The sequence below is a fragment of the Narcine bancroftii genome, chromosome 2, assembly GCF_036971445.1.
Source record: "Narcine bancroftii isolate sNarBan1 chromosome 2, sNarBan1.hap1, whole genome shotgun sequence".
Taxonomy (NCBI): domain Eukaryota; kingdom Metazoa; phylum Chordata; class Chondrichthyes; order Torpediniformes; family Narcinidae; genus Narcine; species Narcine bancroftii.
Genome location: NC_091470.1, coordinates 118,402,630 through 118,427,513, shown reverse-complemented (window position 1 = coordinate 118,427,513; position 24,884 = coordinate 118,402,630). Strand labels below are relative to the sequence as shown.

Sequence of the window (24,884 nt, the reverse complement as noted above, 5' to 3'; positions counted from 1 at the left end):
TAAGAAGAAAGAGTGTACCGGTGAGCTCAGTCATCACAAAGGGAAGCCCTCCAGTGCTGATGATGGAGGAATTCTCATCCTTCTTCTTCTTCTTTGGCTTGGCTTCGCGGACGAAGATTTAAGGAGGGGGTAAATGTCCACGTCAGCTGCAGGCTCGTTTGTGGCTGACAAGTCCGATGCGGGACAGGCAGACACGGTTGCAGCGGTTGCAGGGGAAAATTGGTTGGTTGGGGTTGGGTGTTGGGTTTTTCCTCCTTTGCCTTTTGTCAGTGAGGTGGGCTCTGCGGTCTTCTTCAAAGGAGGTTGTTGCCCGCCAAACTGTGAGGTGCCAAGATGCACGGTTTGAGGCGATATCAGCCCACTGGCGGTGGTCAATGTGGCAGGCACCAAGAGATTTCTTTAGGTCGTCCTTGTACCTTTTCTTTGGTGCACCTCTGTCACGGTGGTCAGTGGAGAGCTCGCCATATAACACGATCTTGGGAAGGCGATGGTCCTCCATTCTGGAGACGTGACCCACCCAGCACAGCTGGATCTTCAGCAGTGTGGACTCGATGCTGTCGACCTCTGCCATCTCGAGTACTTCGACGTTAGGGATGAAAGCGCTCCAATGAATGTTGAGGATGGAGCGGAGACAACGCTGGTGGAAGCGTTCTAGGAGCCGTAGGTGATGCCGGTAGAGGACCCATGATTCGGAGCCGAACAGGAGTGTGGGTATGACAACGGCTCTGTATACGCTTATCTTTGTGAGGTTTTTCAGTTGGTTGTTTTTCCAGACTCTTTTGTGTAGTCTTCCAAAGGCGCTATTTGCCTTGGCGAGTCTGTTGTCTATCTCATTGTCGATCCTTGCATCTGATGAAATGGTGCAGCCGAGATAGGTAAACCGGTTGACCGTTTTGAGTTTTGTGTGCCCGATGGAGATGTGGGGGGGCTGGTAGTCATGGTGGGGAGCTGGCTGATGGAGGACCTCAGTTTTCTTCAGGCTGACTTCCAGGCCAAACATTTTGGCAGTTTCCGCAAAACAGGACGTCAAGCGCTGAAGAGCTGGCTCTGAATGGGCAACTAAAGCGGCATCGTCTGCAAAGAGTAGTTCACGGACAAGTTGCTCATCATCATGTAGAAAATCCCCAAACGTATGTCTGACAGACCAGAAACACTCCTCAGGAGGCAGGTGTGGATATGTCAATGACCACTGTCCACAGAAGAGCTTCAACAGAAATACAGAGGCTACACTGCAAGATGCAGACCTCTAATTAGCCACAGAAACAGGATGGCCAGATTACAGTTTGCCAAGAAATATGTAAGAGCCTGCATAATTCTGGAAAAAGGTCTTGTGGACAGATGAGACCAAGAATAACCTGTATCAGAGTGATGGCAAGAGCACATGGTGGAGGCGTAACAAAACTGCCCAAGATCCAAAGTACACCAACTCATCTGTGAAACATGGTGGGTGTGTTACAGCCTGGGAATCTGTGGCTGCCACAGGTACTGGCACAGTTATCTTCATTGATGATGAACTGCTGATGATAGCAGCGAAGTGAATTCTGAGCTGTATCGAAGCATCTGCTCACGTTTGAGCAAATGCCTCCAAGCTCATTGGACGGTGCTTCATCCTGCAGCAAGACAATGACCCCACACAGTCTGCTTAAACAACAAAGGAGTTTTTCCAAAGCTAAAAATTGGAAAATTCTTAAATGGACAAGTCAGTCTCCTGACATAAATACAGTTGAGGTAGCCTTCTATCTGCTGAAGAGAAAACTTAAGGGGACAATCCCCCAAAACAAGCAGGAGCTGAAGATGGCTGCAATAGAGCCCTGGCAGAGCATCACCAGAGAAGATACCCAGCACCTGGTGATGCCTGTGAATCACAGACTTCAAGCAGTCATTGCAATAAAGGGAGATGCAACAAAGTACTAAACATGATTAATGTACAGAGCAATGTCCCAAATATTATGGTGCCCTGAAATGAGGGGACTATGTATAAAAAGTGCTGTCATTTCTACATGGTCAAACCCAAATGTACACAAATACCCTTTAATAAAATCTGGAGTGTGTATTTTAATCACGTGAATTGTTTAATTACAAATTTAAGAACTGCGTCTGTCCTAAACATTATGGAAGGTACTGTATGTGTGTGCACTGTAGTCCAGAGAAATACTGTTGTGTCTGCTTCTCTATGTACTGTCTGGTGATAATTGAAATTAACTCATACAACTAGAGCAGTGGTTCCCATCCCGCACCCCTAAAAAATTTTAATATGTTCTCGCACCCTTTAAAGTAATAATTTATTTAAGAATAAAGGTGAAGGTGACCAAAACAAATTTGTATATTCAATTTTTAATATATAAACAAAAATGAAACGTGGAAGAGAAAAAAATATTACAACAAATTAAAAGTTGCATAAACCCTACAAAAAAAATAAAATTTTCCTCCATGCATGAAATTTCTTTAAAAAAAATTAAATGTTCAAATGTTCATAAGCCAATTTAAATTTAATGACTCTTATTGCTTGAGTTTTTTAAAACGTGGCACCTTGTGGCTGATAGCAATCCGCACGTCTGCCTGTGCACCCAAGCGATTTCTAGATTTTGTCTTGATTGACAAAAGGGCCCTAAATCCAGACTCGCAGAAGTATGTCCTCGCGAAGGGGATGAGCGCAGTTAGTGCTTTTTCACAAAGTCTTGGAAACATGTCCATTGCCGAACACCAATATTGTTCCAAAGTTTTGCTTTCAAACTGCATTTCAAGAACACGATTTGTGCACAGTTCAGTAAGATCTTCCTTCAGCTCTTTATCATCTGACATATTATCCAAATTGAAGGAGTATGGATTTATTTTAAAAACTGAAATGTTATCTCGCACCCACTGGAATGCTATCTTGTACCCCCAAGGGGTGTGAGCATCCCTGGTTGGGAAACCCTGCACTAGAGCAACTGGGAAAATTGTACAAATATTATAGTCAGCGGCGGATTCAAACTCAGGTCCTTGGTGCTGTAATAGTGTTGTGCTTAATCACTGTACTAACTGCTATTGTGGAGAAGCAGGATTAATGGGGTCAGAGTTAAAGTAAGTTTGTTTTTTAGAAAAAAAGTTAATAAAATTTTTTGTCATGAACAAGTCACGAAATTTGGTGTTTTGTGGCAGCATCGTCATGCAAATATTCATATTCTGATCTGTCTTACAACAATAATACATATATATAAAAAACAATAGTGCATGAAAAGTAAGGTTCATTGATTATTCAGGAATCTGATGGCAGAGGGGAAGAAGCTTTCCTTGTGCCACTGAGAGCTCATCTTTAGACTCCTATACCTTCTTCCGAGGGTAGCAGAGTGAAGAGGGCATGGCCTGGGTAGTGGGTGTCTTTGAGGATAGGTGCTGCTTTTTTAAGACACCGCCTCATGCAGATGTCCTCTGTGGAGTGGAGTCTGGTACCTGTGATGTCGCAGGCCGAGTTAACAACCCTCTTGTCCTGAGAGTTAGCGCCTCCATACCAGACAGTGAAGCAACCAGCCAGAATGTTCTCCATGGTACACCTGTAGAATTTTTCAAGAGTCTTCGATGACATACCGAATCTCCTCAGACACCTCACAAAGTATAGCCACTGGTGAGCCTTTTTCGTGGTTGCATCAACGTGGAGGATCCAGGACAAATCACCCAGGAATTTGAAGGTCTTAACTCTCTCCACTAAAAGATGGTCAATGTATTCCCACCCCTCCTCAAAAAGTGGATTTGAACAGATCTATTTATGGATTGTACTTGAGCCGACAAGACCACCCTCAAAGATGAAATTGCTCTGGTTTGCTGCAATCATGAAGTTGCTCCATTCTTTTTTTCCTTTCATCCCCAGATTCTTGCTTCACTGAAAATGTAGCATGGACCGATTGTCAGTTTGTCTTAGCAGCATTGGTGCCTGATGAATATGTGGTGGCACCCAAGCTGCGATCTTGAGCACCGGGTCCACAACTGATCTGGACGTGGAACCTAGTCAGACGAGATTGCCTTGACATCAGGACCAAGTTTTACCTTGTTATCAGCCATCAAGCTGTATAGCATGTGAACACTGTTTACTTACCACCCTTGCACACGGAGCTCCAAGTCAACATCAACTAAAGAACACAAGAGAATTCAATCTGCCTTTTGGTGATAAGCGCCTGCAATGAAAATGAGCCACTTCTCTTAGTTTGCCTTCTCAAGGCAAATGCTGGCAATAACTTGGCTGTGAGCTTCTGTATGCCAGCGCAACCCTAGGCCATCTGAAGAAATATTTAAGGTTTAGCACCTCATCTTGATAATGTTGAACCCTCTTATATGCCGACCTGCAGCACATATGCAAAGTGCCTGAGAAAAGCCACCAATGTTCTCTGCAGTCCTTCCAGTCCATTGGTAGGATAAATGAATCAGCATCATTTTACTCTCTCAGACGACGTTCTTGACACAGAGGCCTTCATTGGGTCAGGCTTTGATGGGCGGGCATTGTCAGTTGCGTCAAAAAGAATCTGCTGGAGGAACTCAGCGGGTTGAGGAACGTCAGTGGGAGAAAAAGAACGGTCAACTTTCTGGCCGGCACTCTTCATCAAGACCGACATGTGTAGTCTCTTGTGTGTCCCCAATGTCATTTTCATGCCCAACTGTGGCCTCCTGAGACCAACGCTATTCTGAGTGTTGTGGATCCCACTGTAATCCAATCAACCACATAAAAACTCAGGACAGGAGTGGAAGTAAGTTGTTCCTGACTCCAGGTGAGCGTTGACCAGGCATTAGCAATCCTTCCTGTATGGTCCAGGAACTAACCACTCGTATTCCCATCAGAACCATGTACTCAGCTTCCGGAATCAGTCACATCATGCTGTAAAGCTGAGTACAATAGAGAGTTGCCCTCTCAGTTAAATGCTGGCTTGATCGCAGAGCACAGGATATTACTATAAAACAGTGAGAGTTTATTTCATCTTTTGTTATGAGAGTCTCCAAGTATTTTTTAATATACTGACTGACACTGTTTTCCTTTTCAGCCAAAATCTGGAGATAAACCTGTTCCACGTAAGTTTTATAGCAAATCAAGTTAATAGTGCAGACTTTTTAGACTGACTTTTTTTTAAAATGCGAGTATTATTTTGCCTTTCAGTGGAGCAAGTGAAAAAAGAATCCGAGCCCACAACTGAAACAGTCAAACAGGAGGAGAAAGACTCCTCAAAGAACTCACAGCAGAGTTCAACAACCAAAGCTCCTCCCGAGAAACGGATCAGGCTGCAGTAAAGAAGTGGTTGAAATCCGCAGAATTTTTGGGATTTTCATTTTGTACAGAATAGTTTTTTTAATATGTTTGTTTTTTATCCTGCAAACACAAAGTAAGTGCGTTCTCTGGGAGAACCTTAACCCTTTCAATATTTCAGACCCTTTCTACCTCTTAGTTAACACCCCCGTCTTGTTGCTTTGAACGTTATTTTCTTGCTCAGGTTGAAAGAAGAAGGATCATTGAAAGATACACATAGTTGTGGGATATGAAGGACAAAGTTGACACCATTGATATTTGAAATGATACTTGGCTGTGTAGTATCCATTTAAGAAGATGGTTTATGTACGAGACACGGTGTATTAAAATCAAAAATCTGCAGTTGCTGGAAATCTAAAACAAGAACTGAAAATTCCAGAAACACTCAGTTGGTCAGGCAACATCTATGGAAGGTAAAACAGCTAATATTTCAGGTTGACCTTCAGTTTATTAACATGTCTGCCTAATCTACGGTTTATAAATGGGTGTTAATAGCCAATGGTATAGTTATTCATTGCTTGAATCATTCATTCTTGGGAAATACTTTGTGTATTATTTTCCATCTGACTGTTGGAAATTGTTGGAGCACATTGTTTGAGCAGTGTAAGTTTGAATACGTCCTTTTGTACAGTCAAATTGAATTGTGTTGCTTTGTAAAAGTAAACTGCATTGAAAGCAAACAATCTATGTCTGATGATTGACTTGGTAAAATTACAGTACAGAAATGGGCCTTTTGGCCCACAATATCTATGCCGAACATGATGCCCAAATTTAACTTGCGCATGATAAATATCCCTCTACTTCCTGCGTTTTCATGTGTCTATCTAGAAGCCTCTTAACTGCTTCTACACAATCTTTTATCCGGAACCCTTGAGGGACAGTGTGTTCCGAATTTCGGATTTTTTGATTTTGGAAAGCAAAATTTATGCCCACCCGAATTGTGCTGCCATATCCACCCCCACCCCTTTCCAGTCGCACTGCCGGTCTCCCTCCCCCTCGCCCACCCGACTCGCGCTGTCGGTCTCTCCCCCTTGCCCACCCGACTCGCGCTGCCGGTCTCTCGCCTGCCCGGCTCGTGCTGCGATCTCTCTCCCAACTTGCCGGATTTTGGAGCTTTCCAAATTTTAGATGTCCGGATAAAGGATTGTGCTCCTGTATTGGATCTACTTGGCAACCTGCTGCAAGCGCCTACCACTCTCTGTGTGAATATTTAAAAAATCTGGTATCTCTTCTTTAAATCTCTCCCCTCATCTTAAAGACGTGTATATAGTATTTTTACCCTGGGAAACAGATTCAGATGGTTTACTTTATCTATGTCTTATCATATTAATAAACTTCCATCAGGTCAATTATATTTATTGGCTTTGAAGATCAGTGCAATCTACAAATTGGAGTATATTTCACTGTGAAAGTCAGCCCACACTGTAATAAAATAAACAGCAGAACCAATTAAGCATACAATACTTTCCTTGATTCAGCCTTGTTAACACTAGTGGGAGTGAGGGGTACAAAGAAAGAGTTCAGTAACTCGTTCTCCACACATATCCCCACTCAAAGCATACAGAATACATTCATCCCATTTTTATACACGTTCAAACGGGTCTGCGTGAGACCCTACAAGTTTCACACAGCTGGCGAATCCTGTTTTTACATTATGTTCCATTATGGTGTCTGGAGACAAGTTGGTTACTGTCTCACTATTGCACAGGGAAGGTCGTGTTAGAAGGCAGTCACATTCTCACCTACAAGGCAACTATATTCTCACTCAATTAATTAACCTTTAGTTAAGCATATTTGTTAAACTTACTTTTTCACATCACTGAAGAGTTAAAGTTGGACAAAGCAAAGACAAGTTTAATCTGGTGCAGAATGAGGTGCATGAGATGAGGAAGCCATGGGTGGAGCCAGACTCGGCGAGACAAGGTCCGGCAGGAGCAGCGGCGAAGAGAGGTTCAATTTATGATATTTTAGCAATCTTAATATTTGAATTAATCCTTAATTAAATTAGGAGTAGGTAACAGAGTCATCTAGGGCAGTGGATTGCTCCGATTGTGGGATGTGGGAAATCTGGGACAGCACAATTGTCCCTGATGGCTACACCAGCAAAAGTGTATCCAGCTGCAGCTCCTGACAAATGGAGTTAGGGATCTGGAGCTGAATAAACTCTGGAACATTTGAGAGGCAGAGAGGGTGATAGGAGATTCAGGGAGCCACTCACCCCCAGGAGGCAGGTAGCTGGGTGACTGTCAGGAGAGAGAAGGGGAATAGACAGAGTGAGCAGAGCATCCCTATGGCTGTTCCCATCTACAATGACCATTTTGGATACTGTTGGTGGGGGTGACTTTCCAGTGTTAGGAGCCCAGAGGACCCCAAAATCCAGCAGCAATAGATATTCACCGACAAATCATTACTTAAACAAAAGTTGCTTTTAATTAACTTTAAACATGAAAACAGAATCACACTTTAACTTATCACTGTTGACTTAACTAACAACTTAACCCCATTCTAATTCTAAATGCACATGTATGTAATGTGTGTGTAAGTTCAGAAAAGTTCTTGGGTTCACACTCCAATCTCACTTCTCATTCCTCCAAGTTCACTGGTTGCAGGCAATTCTTATACTGTGACAGAATTTAACATTTATAATGTTCACCAGGCTTTGGTGCTTGAAAGGTAAATGGTTACTGCTCAGGAAGGTTCTTATCGGTTTTCAGAGAGAGATTTGTTGCACGCTGGACTCCAAGCCACTTCAGTGTCTTGCTGAAGAAACTTGCCCATTCAGGGTTCTCCAGATGATAACCTCTTTCTTTCAGGTCACCACAGAGTTCCTTTTTGTTTCCCTTATTCCAAGTGAAGCATTAGACAGCTAGTCCTCTCCTCTTGCATGAACCAGCCTCTTAGGCTAAACTAAGAACTCACAACTCGTTTTCCAAATGGGGTTTTCCACAAGCTTGCCAGCTTGTCCTGTTCCAGTCCCAGCTGTTGTTGCTGACTGTAACACTGTAGAAGTGATCTGTGTGTGTGTGTCTCTCTCTCTGAGAGAAAGCCTGTTTGACTCTCTGCTTGCAAAACCACATGACCCTCTTAGAACAGCTTCAGACAATCTGCGGCACAGACAAGCTCTTTCATCTGTTGCCTTTTTGTAAACAATAATCCATTAGTGAATTCTCTTGGGTACTCTCCAAAGCAAAGGCTGTGGGGCTGACATGTCTAGCATGAGCAGAGCTCCAGTATTTCAAATAAATCTGTTTTAAAGTGTTTGTATATGACCTACACTAACAAACCCTGCCTCAATGTATCTCCCAAAAACGAATCTATATACTCTGTCACACTAGCAAATAATTAAATAGTGTTTACAAAGATCTTGTATCATCTCTCAGCACTTGCATCCTATGCTTAAACCAATAGAAGCAAGAATCTCATATTCCTTAACCACTTTGTTGATCTATTCTATCTATGGGGATCTGTTTCTCTATCTATCTCAGTATCCTCATATTTAATAGGTATTTTCCTATTCATGCTCCTAATGTGGCCCTATTATTGCTTGTGGAATTGCAAGAATGAAATTTGAGGCAGGAAAGATTGCAGCAACTAATAGATGAGCTGACTGAAGAAGAAACTTACTTCTAGCTGGCGACTACATGGTGCAGTAGACGAGAGCTCCTGCCAGCTTTCTCACATTTCTTACTCATTCAACTTAATTTCTTTTTTTACCAAAGTGACTTAATGTTTGCTTCTTCAATGTTTAACATCACAGTTTCTGAAAATGACCGTGACTAGAGGTGCCATGCCAGTGAAAAATGGTGAAGAGGAAACTGCCCCTCTGACTTCAGGCCTCATTTCAGACTTGATGAGAAAACAATCACAGGAGATAACAGCAGAAATCACTGCAGCCATGAAAGAGTGCCAAAAAGAGAGTGATTCCAAGCTTGAAAAGGTTCTACAATCAATTTCAGCAAATTAAGATGGGATACTCTGGAGCTTGATTTGATATCTGTTTATAACCAAATTGAGATGTTCGAAACTCGTCGTGAAGAAATGGCTGCGTGCAATTTCAAGGCTGGTCACCTTGGAGAGCAGGAGCAGACGTCAAAACATTCAAAATTTGGGCTTAAAGGAAGATTCTGAGTTTGGCCAGTTAACTGGCTTTTTCTCTAAATTACTAATGGAGGTGTTTGGAAAAGAGTTTTTCATTACTGAGCCAATGCTTGATAGCGCACACTGGTCATTGATTCCAAAGCCTATCTCAGAAAATCGTCCACGTTCAGTAATTCATTTCCTTTACTGTCAAGAAAAGGAGCATGTTATCTGTGAAGCCCATCACAACAGAAATCTGAACAAATTAGATTTGTTGAAGATTTCTGTCCTGAAGTCATAGAGATATGGGAAAGAAATACAGAGAATGTTATGGCTGCACTACACAACAAAGGAGTCAGCCCTGCTCTGCTGTACCCAGCTCGACTGAGGAAGAAATTCTTCAACTCAGTGGAGGAACCTCGCAAAGTTCTGCCTGACTCTGTTTCAACTTCAAGTCCAACATGAGTTAATGTGTGTTTTCTTTATTTGGAAGGGTTTTTCTTTCTCTCTGGTGGGGAAAGTCTGAATGGGTTTTTTTTTCCATTTTGTTGATTGAAAGGTTAATTAATCTAATAATTATTTTAATTTTGCGTATTTAGTTGATTTTTATTCTTGATATTAAGATTTAAATAGATTGTACTAATCTTACTTTAGTTTTGTTTCTTTTGATTATTCATTTATTAGTACCACAAGTGATATAATATAGGTAGTTTATTGCTCGATCGGGAGGAAGTTGGCTTGTGCAGTTAGTTTATTATAGGACCATGGGAAAATGCACTCAGCATTGAAATAACGTATATGCGTTTACTCTATTTTAAGTCATGTAAAATTTTATAATAATCAAATATAAGGGTTAGTGTTAAAGTTGCTGAGTTGGTAAGATTAAATGTGGATGTTTTATAAGTTAAGAAGCCTTCCTTTTAATTTTTGAATGAATAGGTATTATTAGGAAAGCTTAAGGTTTTGCTGATGTGAATGCAGCTGTATATGTTGTTTTCATTTTGGTATTAGTGGAAATGAGACACAACTCTATTGCTTATCCTTACAACAAGCTTGGTATTTTCTCTGGTTACATTTCTTCTTAATAGAATTTGTCTTTGGGAAAAGTTATTATTCTGTTTTTCTTGAATATAAGGAGCTATAATAAGATCTTCATCAGAAGTGAGTGGGGTTACAAAGTACTTTCATGAGCTGGTTGCGCCTTCGCTTGGCAACCTTCAGAGCTGGGAGGATGGTTTTGGGGTTATTTGTATTTCATGATCTATATATTATGTGTTTCAGCTCTTGGAATGGTGACAGATGCCAGCTGGAGCATTTTCATAACTAATTAATATGAATTAAGACTCATGATTAACCCTATTATGTTTATATCGTGAAATATTAAAGGTACGAATGGGAAAATTAAACATCATGGGATATTTACCCATGTTAGGCATTTATAGGTTGATAATGTTTTTTCTTCAAGAAATTCATATTAGGAATTCATTAAGATAGGCTCACGTCCAAATGGAAAGGACACAGTTTTTTTCTTCTAATGCTAAAATCAGGGGAGTTTCCATTTTAATTCATCAAAATATTCCATTTGTGCTTCATAACAGTACATAAAACAAACAGGGTCATTATATTATTCTTACAGGTAAATTATATAATAAAATAGTGGTGTTTACTAATGTGTATTCCCCAAACACTGATGAGCCCGAATGTTTTGAAAGATTTTTTTTTTCACCCCTTCCTGATCTAAATCAATACTCATTGATTTTTGGAGGAGACTTTAATTGTTCTAGACTGTTCTTCCTCTAGACCAGCTCTTCAAGTACATCTGCAGCTGCAATCCATTCTTTTTTTTAACAATTTTGGTATTTCAGATATTTGCAGTTTTTTTAATATCCTAATTACAGAGAATATTTTTTTTCCAAGTGTGCATCATTGTATTCTAGAATTGATTATTTTTAATAGATAATTGATTTCATTGTCCAAATCATGTGAATATCAAAACTAATGATATCTGATCACCCTCCTGTTATCTTGTCTTTGAACTTTCCTGACATTCCTTTTACAAAAAGGCATTGGCGTTTTAATTCTACCTTATTCTGATTTTTTGAATTTTATGGAAATACAAATACAATTTTTCTTCACTACATATTCTTCATCTATTTCTAATCTGATTGTCTGGGACTTTATGAAAGTATGTGAGAGGGCAAATTATTTCTTATACGGCTAATATAAAGAAGAAAACTAATAAGGAAAGATTGAATTTATTTTATCAGATTAAACAGATTTATGATACTCTCAAGATAAAAATCCTGATTTATAAAAAAAAAGGAGAGTTGAATTTAAAACTAAATTTGATCTTCTTTCTACCTGTCCCATTGAAGAGCAACTTTTGAGGAATAAGGGTCAGTTCTACTTTTATGGTGGAAAGTCTGGTAAGCTTTTGATGAGTCAACTGAAAGGGATTGCTGCTAAAAGACAAATTAATAAGATTTGGATGGGAGATAGTATGGAGACTACTGACTATTTTAAGATAAATGATACAATGTGGAATAGAATTCTAAAAAGGTATACTTCTGATTCTAATAAAGATTGTGCCTCAATGTTGGATTTTCTGGACAGCACTTTCTCAAAATAAACATACAATTCTGGAGACACCCATTTCTCAAGAGGAAATACTTTTTGCAATGTCCTCTGTACAATCTGGTAAATCTCCAGGACCTGATGGATACCCCATTTAATTTTATGAATCCATCTCCAAATGGCTTGTGCCTCTTTTAAGTTCTGTGTTTAATGATTAAACATGGGAATCTTCCATTATCTCTTAATGAGGTGTGTATCTCTTATTCTTTAAAAAAAGGTAAGAACCCTTCTGAATGTGCTTCTTATAGGCCTATTTTGTTAATTAACATAGATATGAATATTTTGTCCAAAATATTATTGGCCAATAGATTGGACAATATTTTACCATTAAATTATTTCTGAAGATCAAACTTGTTTTATTAAAATTCGTTAGTATTATTTTGATATACACAGTTTATTGAATATTTTATATTTACCTTCTACTTCTGCCCCTGAATGTGTTCTTTCTTTAGATGCAGAGAAGGCTTTTGATCGGGTGGAATGGGGTTATTTATACGCCTCTTTGGAAAAAATTAATTTTGAACCTCTTTTTTTAAATGGATTAAATTATTATATTTATGTCCAATGCTTCAATTCTAACTAATTCACAGTAATAAAACCTTTTGATCTTCAGCGGGGTACTCACCAAGGTTGTTTTTTGTCCTTTGCATTTTGACTGGTATTAGAACCTCTAGCAATTTCTCTTTGTGAAAGTAGAGATTTCTTATGCCATAGGAATGGCATCAAACATAAAGTTTCCTTATATGCAGATAATGTTTTGCTTTTTATATCCAATACAAATACAATGGTTTCTCTACTGAGGATATTAACTTTATTTTCTCATATTAGTCAGTTTTCCAGGTATAAATTGAATCTGCAAAGCGAACTATTACCTTTAATTTCCCTTTTAAGATTGTGAAGGATCAATTTTCAATTCTTGTTATTACAATTACTAGTTATAAACACTTTTTTAATGAAATATTTTCTATATTATTTAATCAGATTAAAATGTTGCTGTCAAGATGGTCACCATTATCTATTTCCATGACTGGATGTAATCATTCTATTAAAATGAACATTCTACCTAAATTTTTGTCTCTCTTCCAATCAATACCAATCCTTTTTTGATTTACTTGATTTGCTTATATCTTCCTACATATGGCAAGGAAAAGACCTCGCTTAAATAAAGATCATCTTCAAAAGAAGGAATGGTAGAGAGATATCTTTCAAACTTTATCAGTGATTCTAAATTCAAATTATAGTCTTGCCCTTTAATTGCTTTATTCAGATTATTTCAAGATGATGATGTTTCACTGACTCCAACTCAAAATCAAATGTTACCTTTTGTGTCATTGATGGCCAGATGTGCAATGCTGATTAAATAGAAAGATAATACTCCACCTACACATACACAATGTTTAAATGATATCTTATTTAAGTTAAGAAAAAAAATTGAGATATGCTATTAAATATTTAAATATTAACTTCCAAAAGTTGTGGGACCCATTTATGGTCCATGATCATAACCTAAAGAATGAGGGTGTTGAGAGGCTTTGATGCTGTGCTGTCTAGTTCCGGGTCGGTGTCACTGGATTTCCATGTACATTGTCTTTTTTTTTAACCCTTGCTTCGTGGTCGGGGATTTTACTTATAGGGATTTTTTTTTTGGCCTGGGATTTTTCTTTCTTTATTTTGATAATATAATCGATAACTATTGTTCAATGGTGAATAATGTAAACATTGATAAAATGATAGAGGGCAAAGAGGAATGAGAACTGTAAACCTTTTTATAAAAAGACATGTTATAACTTTCTTGAAAATAATTTGTAATATCATCTTTTTCATTTTTTCCTCCTCTGAGTTGTTTTTTTTTCTTATGTTCTGCTCTGGATTTTTGAATTGTGTTCATTTTTTTCTTTTTAATTATGTTGCTCATTATATAATTGTTCAATTGCTTGAAATACTAATAAAAATAATTAATAAAAGAGACCTACTGAAGGGGGAGGGAGGAAGCTCAGGGGAAAAGCTTCGGCCAATGGGAGGAATGATGGACACTTCCCTCTGCCTGGACAGAGTGGGTAGGACAAATAGCAGGATAATCTTCCAACTACAATCATCTTCTGACATCTTTATAAAGTTCTTCTTTTGCTTTGTCTCTTGGAAACGTAACAGTGCTGTGGAATGTGTAAATGCACCGGGAGGCAGGGTGACACTGATTCTCCAGCACAAGCCCAATGATGGTTAACCACTGTCGACCATTTTCATAGATTCAGGAGGAAGAGCAGTAAGTCAGTGGTGTAAGATTCCATGTGGAAAGTAAAATGGTGGCACTGCCAGAGTTGTAACAGCCTCGCTGCCACGCTGAGACCTGGGAGAGCAGAATGCACCACTGCTCGGTCCTAATGCCGACGGTTGCGCACAGGCTTTAAACAGTCCATTAAAGGAGCTGACAGGGTTTTGTTTTAAAATCCTCCAGCCATTAGGTCTGTGCCCAAGATGGTGGCCACTGTGCTCAGCAGCGGCCGAGAGGGGTTGCAGATTCTGGGGGAGCAGCGGACCAGCGAAAGGGGGAGAACACCTCCCCCACCCCTGTTGAGAAGGCGAAGCAGAGGAGATTACCCTGCAGGACGGTGGCGGAGCAGCAAGGGCTCAACGGCTGAGCCACACAGACTGCAGGCGACACAATCAGGGGACCTGCAAGAGCTGCTGGAGATGGGCTCATGGGAACCAGGTGTTGGAGCTGGGATTTACGAGGGTGCAGTGGGCCTCTGGCACTGAAGGCTTCCTGATCATGTCGGAGCTTGGATCGCTGATGGGAGTCTGGCTGGAGAGCCTACGGGAGCACTGGAGGGGAACCCATGGCCACTCATTGACTCTGAAGGGAACTCTCATTTGCTTCTCTTTCCTTGCTGGGCAACACTAATGGTGAATCTGTCGGCCTTACAGCAGGCAGAAGCAATTTGGTGTAATATTACATGTTCTGTACTATTACATGTCAATAAAGGAATCTTGAGGGAGATGATTCATTGAGAGCCAAGAGTGTTGTGACATAACCAGAACAAAATTCAGCCACTCAGAAAGTGGAGAAGCAACACTGTCTCCAACACATCTTGGTCTCCATTTTCTGCTAGTCCACTCCCCATTCTCCCTCTCTTCCCCATCCCTCTGTCTCCTTTCCTCCAGCTCTCCACCCCCTTCCCTCTCCATTCACAAAGCTATTCCACCTCTCTCTCCAGCCCAGGTTTTCTGTTGTGCCCTCCCTCCCCTTTTAGCTCTTGCCTGTCGGACTGTGCTCCTCTCCCTGCAGCCCCCCCCCCCCCACACCATTTTATTCAGGCGCTTGATTACATGTTGCTCGTACCTTGATAAAGGCACCTTTGGTGATGTACCTTTACTTTTCCTATATGAAGTGTGCTGTTTGACCCTAGTTTCTCCAGCATAGTGTTTTTGCAAAATTCTGCAGATTTCTGTTCCATGATTTTCTTTTGTCCAGGTTTATGAGGCACACAAGAAAAAGCTGCAAATGCCAGGCAACAGCTATTATCAGTGTCTGTAATCTCCTGCTTACCCCCAATGCAAAATAAAATCATTGCCATCTGCATGTTTGAAAGCCATTGCAATGCCACCACCTCTAGGTTTGAGAGGTATTGCATGAATCTGGTAACACATTGTCAATTTTTAACCTCACTGCATATATCCTATTTAGTTAGTGGATTGTCACATGCACTGAAGTACAGTGAAAAGTTTGTTTTCTGTGCTATCCAGAAAGCTAACCCACACGTGTGTGTTTAAATGTAACAGTAAAATTTATATAGCAAATGAAGGTGGCACGGTTGGTGTAATGCTATTATAATGCCAGCAGCCTGGGTTTGAATCTGGTGCAGACTGTAAGGAGTTTATGCGTTCTCCCCGTAACCTGCGTGGGTTTTATCTGGTGACTCCAGAAACTGGATAAAACCCACACTTCAGAAACTCTGATAGCTCAGTGGTTAGAGCACTGGTCTTGTAAAGTAGGGGTCGCTGGGACCTCATTTCTGTGAGTGGCGCTGGACAAAGTGGTGACTCTCTGCCTTCCTTACGGTAGACCAAGGTAAAAAAAAATTGATGTATGTTACATTCTAAATGTAACATTCCCCTCAATAGCACGTAAGAGTATTGGATAATGTTGGAGGGAATGACCATCCAGGGAATTTATTATGTGTATTAAGGAAGGTTTTCAGACCCACTATGTGGGTAGACCAACTGGAAGAGAGGCTATATTGACCTGTTATCAGGTGTTAGGTCTCTCAGAAGGCTAACATTTCAGAGAAGGTGATCATAATTCTCCTTTACCGTAGTACTGAAGGAGGACAGGAATAGACAGTTAAGGAAAATATTTAATTGGGGAAGGTGAAACTATGAAGAAAAAAGTAAAATATGAAAATGTACAGACATTGGCTGAAGTAAAAACAATGCTGGAGAAACTCAACAGATCAAACAGTGGACTTTATGTAGCAAAGATAAAGAAACATAACCAATGTTTCGGGCTTGAGCCCTTCATCAAGGTCTAAGTACATATGTGACATCACATATAACCCCAAGATTCCTTTACCTGCAGGCATGGCAGAATTGCCACTAATTGGCAGTGCAAAATAAACTGTACACAGCGTAAACTTGTAAACAAAGAACTGTAAGCAGATAATGAATGTAAACAAACTGCAATACAGGGAGAACAAGAGAAAATCAATAAAGTGCACAAGAGTCCTTAAATGTGTCCCTGACTGAGTTTGTCATTGAGAAGTCCGATGGTAGAGGGGTAGCAGCTGTTCCTGAACTTGATGGTGAGTCTTGTGGCACCTATACCTCTTTCCCGATGGCAGCAGTGAGAACAGAGTGTGGGTCTTTAATGATTGCTGCTGCAATCCCTGTAGATGTACTCAATAGAGGAGAGGATTTTTCCTGTGATGTCCTGGAATGTGTCCTTTTGCAGGAAGTTATGCTCAAGGGTATTGGTTTCCCCATACCAGACCGTGATATAGCCAGTCAACACACTTTCCACCACACATCTATAAAAATTTGCCAGGGTTTCTGATGTCATGTCAAACCTCCACAAACTCCTGAGGAAGTAGAGGCACTGACGTGCTTTCTTCACGATGCCATTAGTGTGTTGGGCCCGGGAAAGATCCTCCGAGATAGTAACTCCCAAAATCCTCAATTTACTCACCCTCTCCCCCTCTGATCCCCCAATGATCACTGGATTGTACACCTCTGCCTTTCCCTTCCTGAAGTCACCAATCAGCTCCTTGGTTTGGGTGACGTTGAGCGTGAGGTTGTTGTTGGGGCACCGTTCAGCCAAGTTTTCAATGTCCATCCTGTACACTGACTCATCCCAATCCTCACAAATTGTGGTCTGGAGGGGAGGAAATCCATGATTCAATTACAGAGTGGAGTGTAATTAGGGTTAGGGTTTTACTCAGGTGAAAGTATGATGCTATTATGCAGCAGTTTGGGAGCAGGTGTGCTCAGGAGATGTATGGTAGAAATGTGGCAAATGTTCAATGAACATTTGCATAGGTCTTGCATACATATATTCCACTGAGAGAAAAAAAGGATAATAAAGTAACAGAATTATGATGTGCAAGGGGTATACATGGAGATGAATGAAGTACAGATGATCAAACTTGATCAATAGTTTAAACCAGTGGGTCTCGAGCACACATGTCAAACTCTGGCCCGGGGGCCAAATTTGGCCTGCGATATAATTATATTTGGCCCGCAAGATCATTTCAAAAATGTATTAGAGGTGGCCCGCCCTGCAGCGAGAGCCGATGCTGTTTTTTGGTCATGTCACCCCCACCATCCTCTCCCTTCATTGCACATCCTTCCCCATTGTAACACAAGAAGTCTGTCGATGTCATCAGCCGGCAAGCCGGTTGGAAGGCTCCCCGCACAACCAGTCACTTCTCCCACCTGTCGAGCGGTGCGGCGGATGGTTGAGTGCCTGTGATTTCCTGTTGGCGCGACGGGCATGGCAGGCTGTGCAAGGCCCCCGGGTTGCGCGAGCCCCGCGCGACTGGCACCGGACGGCCTTCCACAGCGCGAGCGCACTTCTCCCGGTCGCCACGGCCTTCAGCGCTTGCACCCGCGCGGACCCCAGGGACGGCTGGTTCAGCCCTGCACGTGAAGAGAGAGATGGTGGCTGTCCGCAAAGGCTGATCGGCAGCGCGCTGGGCCTGAGTGGGTGGGTAAGCAGGGGTGGGCAGAGGGTGTAGGTGAGGAGTAATGGGCAGGGGAACTTATGGTGGTGCGAGGGGCAATTAGAGGGAAGGATGAGTAGAAGGAGGGGTGGATAGGGAAGAGGTAAAAGGGGAGGGGCAGGGCGAGTAGGGGAGGGGTGATTAGAGGGTGAGAGACGGGTAGAGGGAGGAACAGGTTGAGGGGAGAGGCAGTAGAGGGGTGTGTATAGGATGGGGTGGGTAGAGGCAGAGCGAGTGGAGTGAGGGGTGAGTAGAGGTTGGGTAAAGGACTGGTCAGGTAGAGGGATGGTGGGTCAAGGGTGAATAGAGGCCTAGAGCCTGAGGAGTGAGCAGGAAATGCTGAGTCCTGATGCAGGCCAAAATGGACACAGCCTGTGAATGCTGACTACATCTCCACAGGGACCAAATAGGTTTCCCTCAGGTCAAGCAAAAGTGAACTTGAGCTACCTACTCCTGACCTGTAACATTATCCTCCTAAAGTTATATCCTAAAGTTTAACATTACATATGTTGAAAGAAGAGAAAACATGCAGATGTTGAAAATTTTCAATAAATATTTAGTTCGGCCCTCGACTTAGTCCAAGTTTTTAATTTTGGCCCTCTGTGAATTTGAGTTTGACACCCCTGGTCTAGAGCAATGATTCTCAACCTTCCCTTCCCACCCACATCCCACCTTAAGCAATCCTGTACTAATCAAAGACTACTGATGGCACAGGGATTTACTTAAAGTGGGATGTGAGTGGAAAGAAAAAGGTTGAGAACCACTGGTGTAGAATATTTTGGGGTTTTTTAAAAACAAACCTTATGAGAGGTTGAAGAAAAGAGTAACTCAAGAATTACAAGATTGCCAGAAAAGAGCTTCAGAAAGGAGTCATGAGAAGGCCCTTCTGAGCAGGATTAAGTGTTGGGAGGAATCCGGTCCAACAATAGCATGCATCTCCCAGTCCCAGAAGTCACTCTGACAGATTCTGTTATGTTTTATATTGCATTTAGATATGTTTTAAAGGAGATAAAATGAGACAGGTTTTTAGTGTAGGTCACATACAAGCACTTCAAAACAGATCTCTTAAAATTCTGGAACTCTGCTCAAGCCAGTCAGGCCCAGTTCAGAGTGCTTTTGCAAAAGCTTTTGGGAGTGCCCAAGGGACTTCACTATTGGATTGTTGTTTTGAAGAGCAACAGATGAAAGAACTCGGAGGATTAGGTTTGGGAGCTGTAGTTTGTATGAGTGCAGTTTGCTGTTCTAAGAGGATCATGTGGTTTTGCAAGCAGAAAAGGAGTCAAACAGGCTTTTCTCTGACAGAGAGAGAGAGAGAATTCAGTTCAACAGCAGCAGGTGGGCCTGGCAAAGGACAACTGGCAAGCTTATGGAAAAACCCCATTTTAAAGACTTGGTTGTGAATGCTTAGTTCAGCCTGGTCAAAACCCCTGTGGTCCATACAAGATGAGAGGACTGGCTGTCTAATGTTTCACTTGAAATAAGAGAAACAAAAACAAATTCTGTGGTGACCTGAAAGAAAGAGGTTATCATCTGGAAAACCCTGATGGGGAAAGTTTCTTCAGCAAGACCCTGAAGTGGCTGATTAAAAGGGATCAGTTTGTGTCTAGCAAACAACAAACCTCTCTCTGAAAACCAACAAGACCTTCCTGAGCAGTAACCATTTGCTTTTCAAGCACCAAAGACTGGTGAACTTCATAAATGTTAAATTCTGTGCACAGTATAAGAATTGCCTGCAACTAGTGAACTTGGAGGAATGAGAAGTGAGATTGGATTGTGAATCAGAGAGCTTTTTCTGAACCTACATACGCATTACATAGAAGTGCACTTAGAAATTAGAAGGGGGGTAAGTTAGGTTGAGTAAGTTAATACTAATAAGTTAGAGTTTGACTCTGTTTTCATGTTTAAAGATAATTAAAAGCAACTTTTGTTTAAGTAACCATTTGTCTTGGTGAATATCTATTGCTGTTGAGTTTTGGGGTCATAACACCACCCATTTCAATTCTCCATCCCATTTCCTTGCTGACATGACTGTCCATGGTCTCATCCATGGCCAGACTGAGACCACCCACAAATTGGAGGATGAACACCTCAACTTCAGACTGGGCACCCTCCAAATGGATGGCATTAATGTTGACTTCTCTGGGTTTTGTTAAAACCCCATCCCCCATCACCTTTCCCTATCTCTGTCTCTCCATTCTGTCTCCTTTCGCACAAACATGATAAATTCTCACCTTGTCCAATCATATCCAATTAATGCCTTTTGTTGGTCTGGACTCCTCCATTGTTTGAATTCTGAGATTTCCTGCTTCCTTATTCCCTTGAAGAAGGGCTCAGGCCCGAATAGTTGCCAATGTATCTTTGTCTCCTATAGATGCTGAACTCCTCCAGCATTTCCATGTGTTTTGAAGACCTTAGTTCAGGGGTCTCCAAAGTGGTCAATATCAATCCCTGGAGGTCCATGATGTCGATAAATGCCAGGGGGTTGATAACACTGGGGAGGGTGGGGGTGGTCTATTGAACTTTTGTGATGGAAAGCAGGGGTGGATCAATGAAAAATAACACCTATGGCAGGAGTGGCCAACCTCTTGTGAGAGTGGGCCGTGGTGTCCGCCATATTGTATTTGGCTTCAGCCTCTGAATAAATTGAGAGTGAACGGAGGATGGACTGAGCATAGAAGAAAGATGTGTGCCTTCTCTGTACCTTTGGTAGCACTCCTCCCCTGCCCAGCACCAGGATTCCATACCTGGGTGTCGATGAGGGATCAAGTGTTCCAGGAAGGGGGTCGATTGTCTAAAATGTTTGGGGTCCCCTGCCTTAGTTAGATCCCATTTGTAATACTGTGTTCTGTTCAGTTCTGCAGGAAAGATGTGGATGCTGGAGATGGTGCAGAGGAGATTTACAAGGACCCTGACTGGACTGGAGAGCATGTCTTATGAGAAAAGGCTGAGAGAACTTGGTCTTTTCTCATTTGAGTGATGGAGGATGAGGGGCGACCTAATGGGGGTGTACAAGATGAAGAGAGGCATTGATAAGAGGTAGGTTTTTCACACCAAGAGTGGTGGGTGCATTGAATGTGCTTTTGGCAATGGGAGTGAAGGCAGGTGCCATAGAATCTTTCAAGAGACTGTTATATAGGTACATGCAACTGAGAAAAATGGAGAGTTTGCAATAGGGGAATTCTAGACAGTTTGAGTAAGTTATTAGGTCAGCACAACACTGGGCTGAAGGGCCTTTACTGTGCTGTAGATTTCTATGTACCCCGGGCTGGAGGGGCCTGCCTCCCCTCCTAGGTCGGTCCATACTGCGAAAACCAACAAGGTCGGGTCAGATACAGCAATGAGCTCTCTGAACCCTTCTCCATTAACAATGGCGTGAAGCAAGGCTGTGTTCTCGCACCAACCCTCTTTTCAATCTTCTTCAGCATGATGCTGAACCAAGCCATGAAAGACCCCAACAATGAAGACGCTGTTTACATCCGGTACCGCACGGATGGCAGTCTCTTCAATCTGAGGCGCCTGCAAGCTCACACCAAGACACAAGAGAAACTTGTCCGTGAACTACTCTTTGCAGATGATGCCGCTTTAGTTGCCCATTCAGAGCCAGCTCTTCAGCGCTTGACGTCCTGCTTTGCGGAAACTGCCAAAATGTTTGGCCTGGAAGTCAGCCTGAAGAAAACTGAGGTCCTCCATCAGCCAGCTCCCCACCATGACTACCAGCCCCCCCACATCTCCATCGGGCACACAAAACTCAAAACGGTCAACCAGTTTACCTATCTCGGCTGCACCATTTCATCAGATGCAAGGATCGACAATGAGATAGACAACAGACTCGCCAAGGCAAATAGCGCCTTTGGAAGACTACACAAAAGAGTCTGGAAAAACAACCAACTGAAAAACCTCACAAAGATAAGCGTATACAGAGCCGTTGTCATACCCACACTCCTGTTCGGCTCCGAATCATGGGTCCTCTACCGGCACCACCTACGGCTCCTAGAACGCTTCCACCAGCGTTGTCTCCGCTCCATCCTCAACATCCATTGGAGCGCTCACACCCCTAACGTCGAGGTACTCGAGATGGCAGAGGTCGACAGCATCGAGTCCACGCTGCTGAAGATCCAGCTGCGCTGGATGGGTCACGTCTCCAGAATGGAGGACCATCGCCTTCCCAAGATCGTATTATATGGCGAGCTCTCCACTGGCCACCGTGACAGAGGTGCACCAAAGAAAAGGTACAAGGACTGCCTAAAGAAATCTCTTGGTGCCTGCCACATTGACCACCGCCAGTGGGCTGATAACGCCTCAAACCGTGCATCTTGGCGCCTCACAGTTTGGCGGGCAGCAGCCTCCTTTGAAGAAGACCGCAGAGCCCACCTCACTGACAAAAGGCAAAGGAGGAAAAACCCAACACCCAACCCCAACCAACCAATTTTCCCTTGCAACCGCTGCAATCGTGTCTGCCTGTCCCGCATCGGACTGGTCAGCCACAAACGAGCCTGCAGCTGACGTGGACTTTTTACCCCCTCCATAAATCTTCGTCCGCGAAGCCAAGCCAAAGAAAGAAGATTTCTATGTTCTCCGAGTTTTGGGTTGCTGCAGGGGATGATACAGACTGCTGCTACTGAGCATCCATGGTGGAATGAGTGAACAGGCTGTCAATCCAATGTCCTGGATGGTGTCTATTTCCTGAGTGTTGTTGAGTAGAGAGTGTTCCATCATCCCCCTGACCTGAGTTTTGTAAATGGTTTTCAATTTTAAAATTTAAATTGAGACGTACAGCACGGTAATGGGTCACTTCGGCCCATGAGTCAGTACTGCCCAATTTACACCCAATTAACCGACAACCCTAGTACATTTCAAAGGGTGGGAGGAGCCCCGGGGGAATACCCACACAGACATGGGGAGAAGGTACAAACTCCTTATAGACAGCATTGGATTCAAACCCTGGTCCCGATCACTGGCACTGTAAAGGTGTGGCACTAACCACTACGTCAATCGAGCCACCCTTTGGTGGACTAGCTTTGGGGAATTAGGAGGTGAGATACTCACCACAGGATTCCTCATCTCTGAATTGCAACTTTAGTCTCGTGGTGTATCTGTTTCTCTTGTTCAGTCTCTGGTCAATGTTAACCCCCCCCCAGGGTACTGATAATGGGAGATTCAATGATGGCAGTGGCTTTTATCCTGTTGAATATTGCTATTCCCTGGCACTTGTGTGGCATGACTGGTACCTGTCGAGTATTGCTTCTGTTTTGCTACATTAGGTTGTCTGCTTCATTATCTGAGAAATGTTCCTTAGCATTGTTTTGGGTTGAAAACTGATGAATGAACTGAAGATGTTTGGGCCTTGGGCATTTTCCTGAAAAACTCCTGTGTGATGCCCCATGGCTAAGATGATTGACCTCCAACCCTACACTACGATCAACTTCCTTTGTGGTCAGATGATGGTATCCTCAACAATACTTCAATAAATATTCTCAATTTCTATTAAATGCACAAGGTTAAAATATTTTCATTGTCTTTGGAGAGTTAATATTGGGGAATTCTCTTCTAATAGGGCCACTGAAATATTATGTCATAATCTGGCCAGAATAAGGGAAGTGGTCCGACAGGCAAGAAGAAAATGAGAAGAAAAATGGTCACCATTTTTGAGATAATTTCCTCGCAGAAAGTTGTTAGCAATTAATCTTTTTTTTTAAATACTTTGAGCATTCCATTTTATTTCATATCTTTTTTCTCCTTTGATGCAATCTGAGGAGAGCTTGAGCAGGTGATTTATCCTTCGTTTTTGTGGAAACCACACCCTTGAGACACTTGCCCGAAACTATGTGCAAGCCATGAAATGATTTGTCCTTGCTGGTGAGTGACTTTGTCCGGTGAACTGTGCCAACATGACAGGTCAATAAAAATGTGTGTCATTTCAAATGATAAGCTATTAGAAAAGTGTTCAAGCTTGATGTGTTGCAGAAGAAGTGACGCTCACTTCTAATGGCACTGCTAGTCATTTACCCTTCATGAGCAGACAGTGCAGTAAATCTCACAAGCCTTCAGCTAGCAGTTTAAAAATAATATTTCATCATGTTCGTTGAATGGATTATGTGCATCTTAGAATGTTTTAGAGAGTAGTTTGACTGGTTTTAGAATGCAGCTAGTTTTGTGGCACATTGACTCATGGGAACCGCTTTAAAAACATTGAATCTGTGTGCAGTGAGCCTACAGGAACAAATCCTTCTCAAAAATAAGCATTCTGCATTAAGCACCTTGTCAATCATGTTACCGGGAAATTCGACATGGATGATCTCCATGTGGACTTTCGTAAGGCCTTTGACAAGGCCCCATGTGGGAAGATAGTCAGGAAAGTTTAGATGTTGAGTATTCATGAAATAGTGAACTGGATTCGATAATGGCTGGACGGGAGAAGCCAGAGAGTAGAGGTGGATGATTATTTCTCAGATTGGATGGTCCTGACTAGTGGTGTGCCTTAGGGATTGGTGCTGGGACCATTGTTGTTTGTCATTTATATCAATGATCTGGATGATAATGTGGTAAATTAGACCAGCAAGTTTGCAGATGACACAAAGTTTGGAGGCGTTGTGGACAGCGAAGAAGGTTTTCAAAGTTTGCAAAGGAATATGGACCAACTGGGAAAATGGGCTGAAAAATGGCAGATGTAATTTAATGTAGACAAGTGT

General features: G+C 42.1%; 1 protein-coding gene across 1 annotated transcript in view; it reads left to right on the top strand.

The window, feature by feature from the left end:
- med6 (mediator complex subunit 6) overlaps positions 1–5,943 on the top strand; it is a 28,104-nt gene extending 22,161 nt beyond the window's left edge. The window contains exons 7-8 of the mRNA XM_069918116.1: positions 5,010–5,037; positions 5,123–5,943. Coding sequence (XP_069774217.1) covers positions 5,010–5,037; positions 5,123–5,253 — 159 coding nt within the window. The 3' untranslated portion in view covers positions 5,254–5,943. The remainder of the gene's footprint in view (positions 1–5,009; positions 5,038–5,122) is intronic.
- The last annotated feature ends 18,941 nt before the right edge of the window (positions 5,944–24,884 follow it).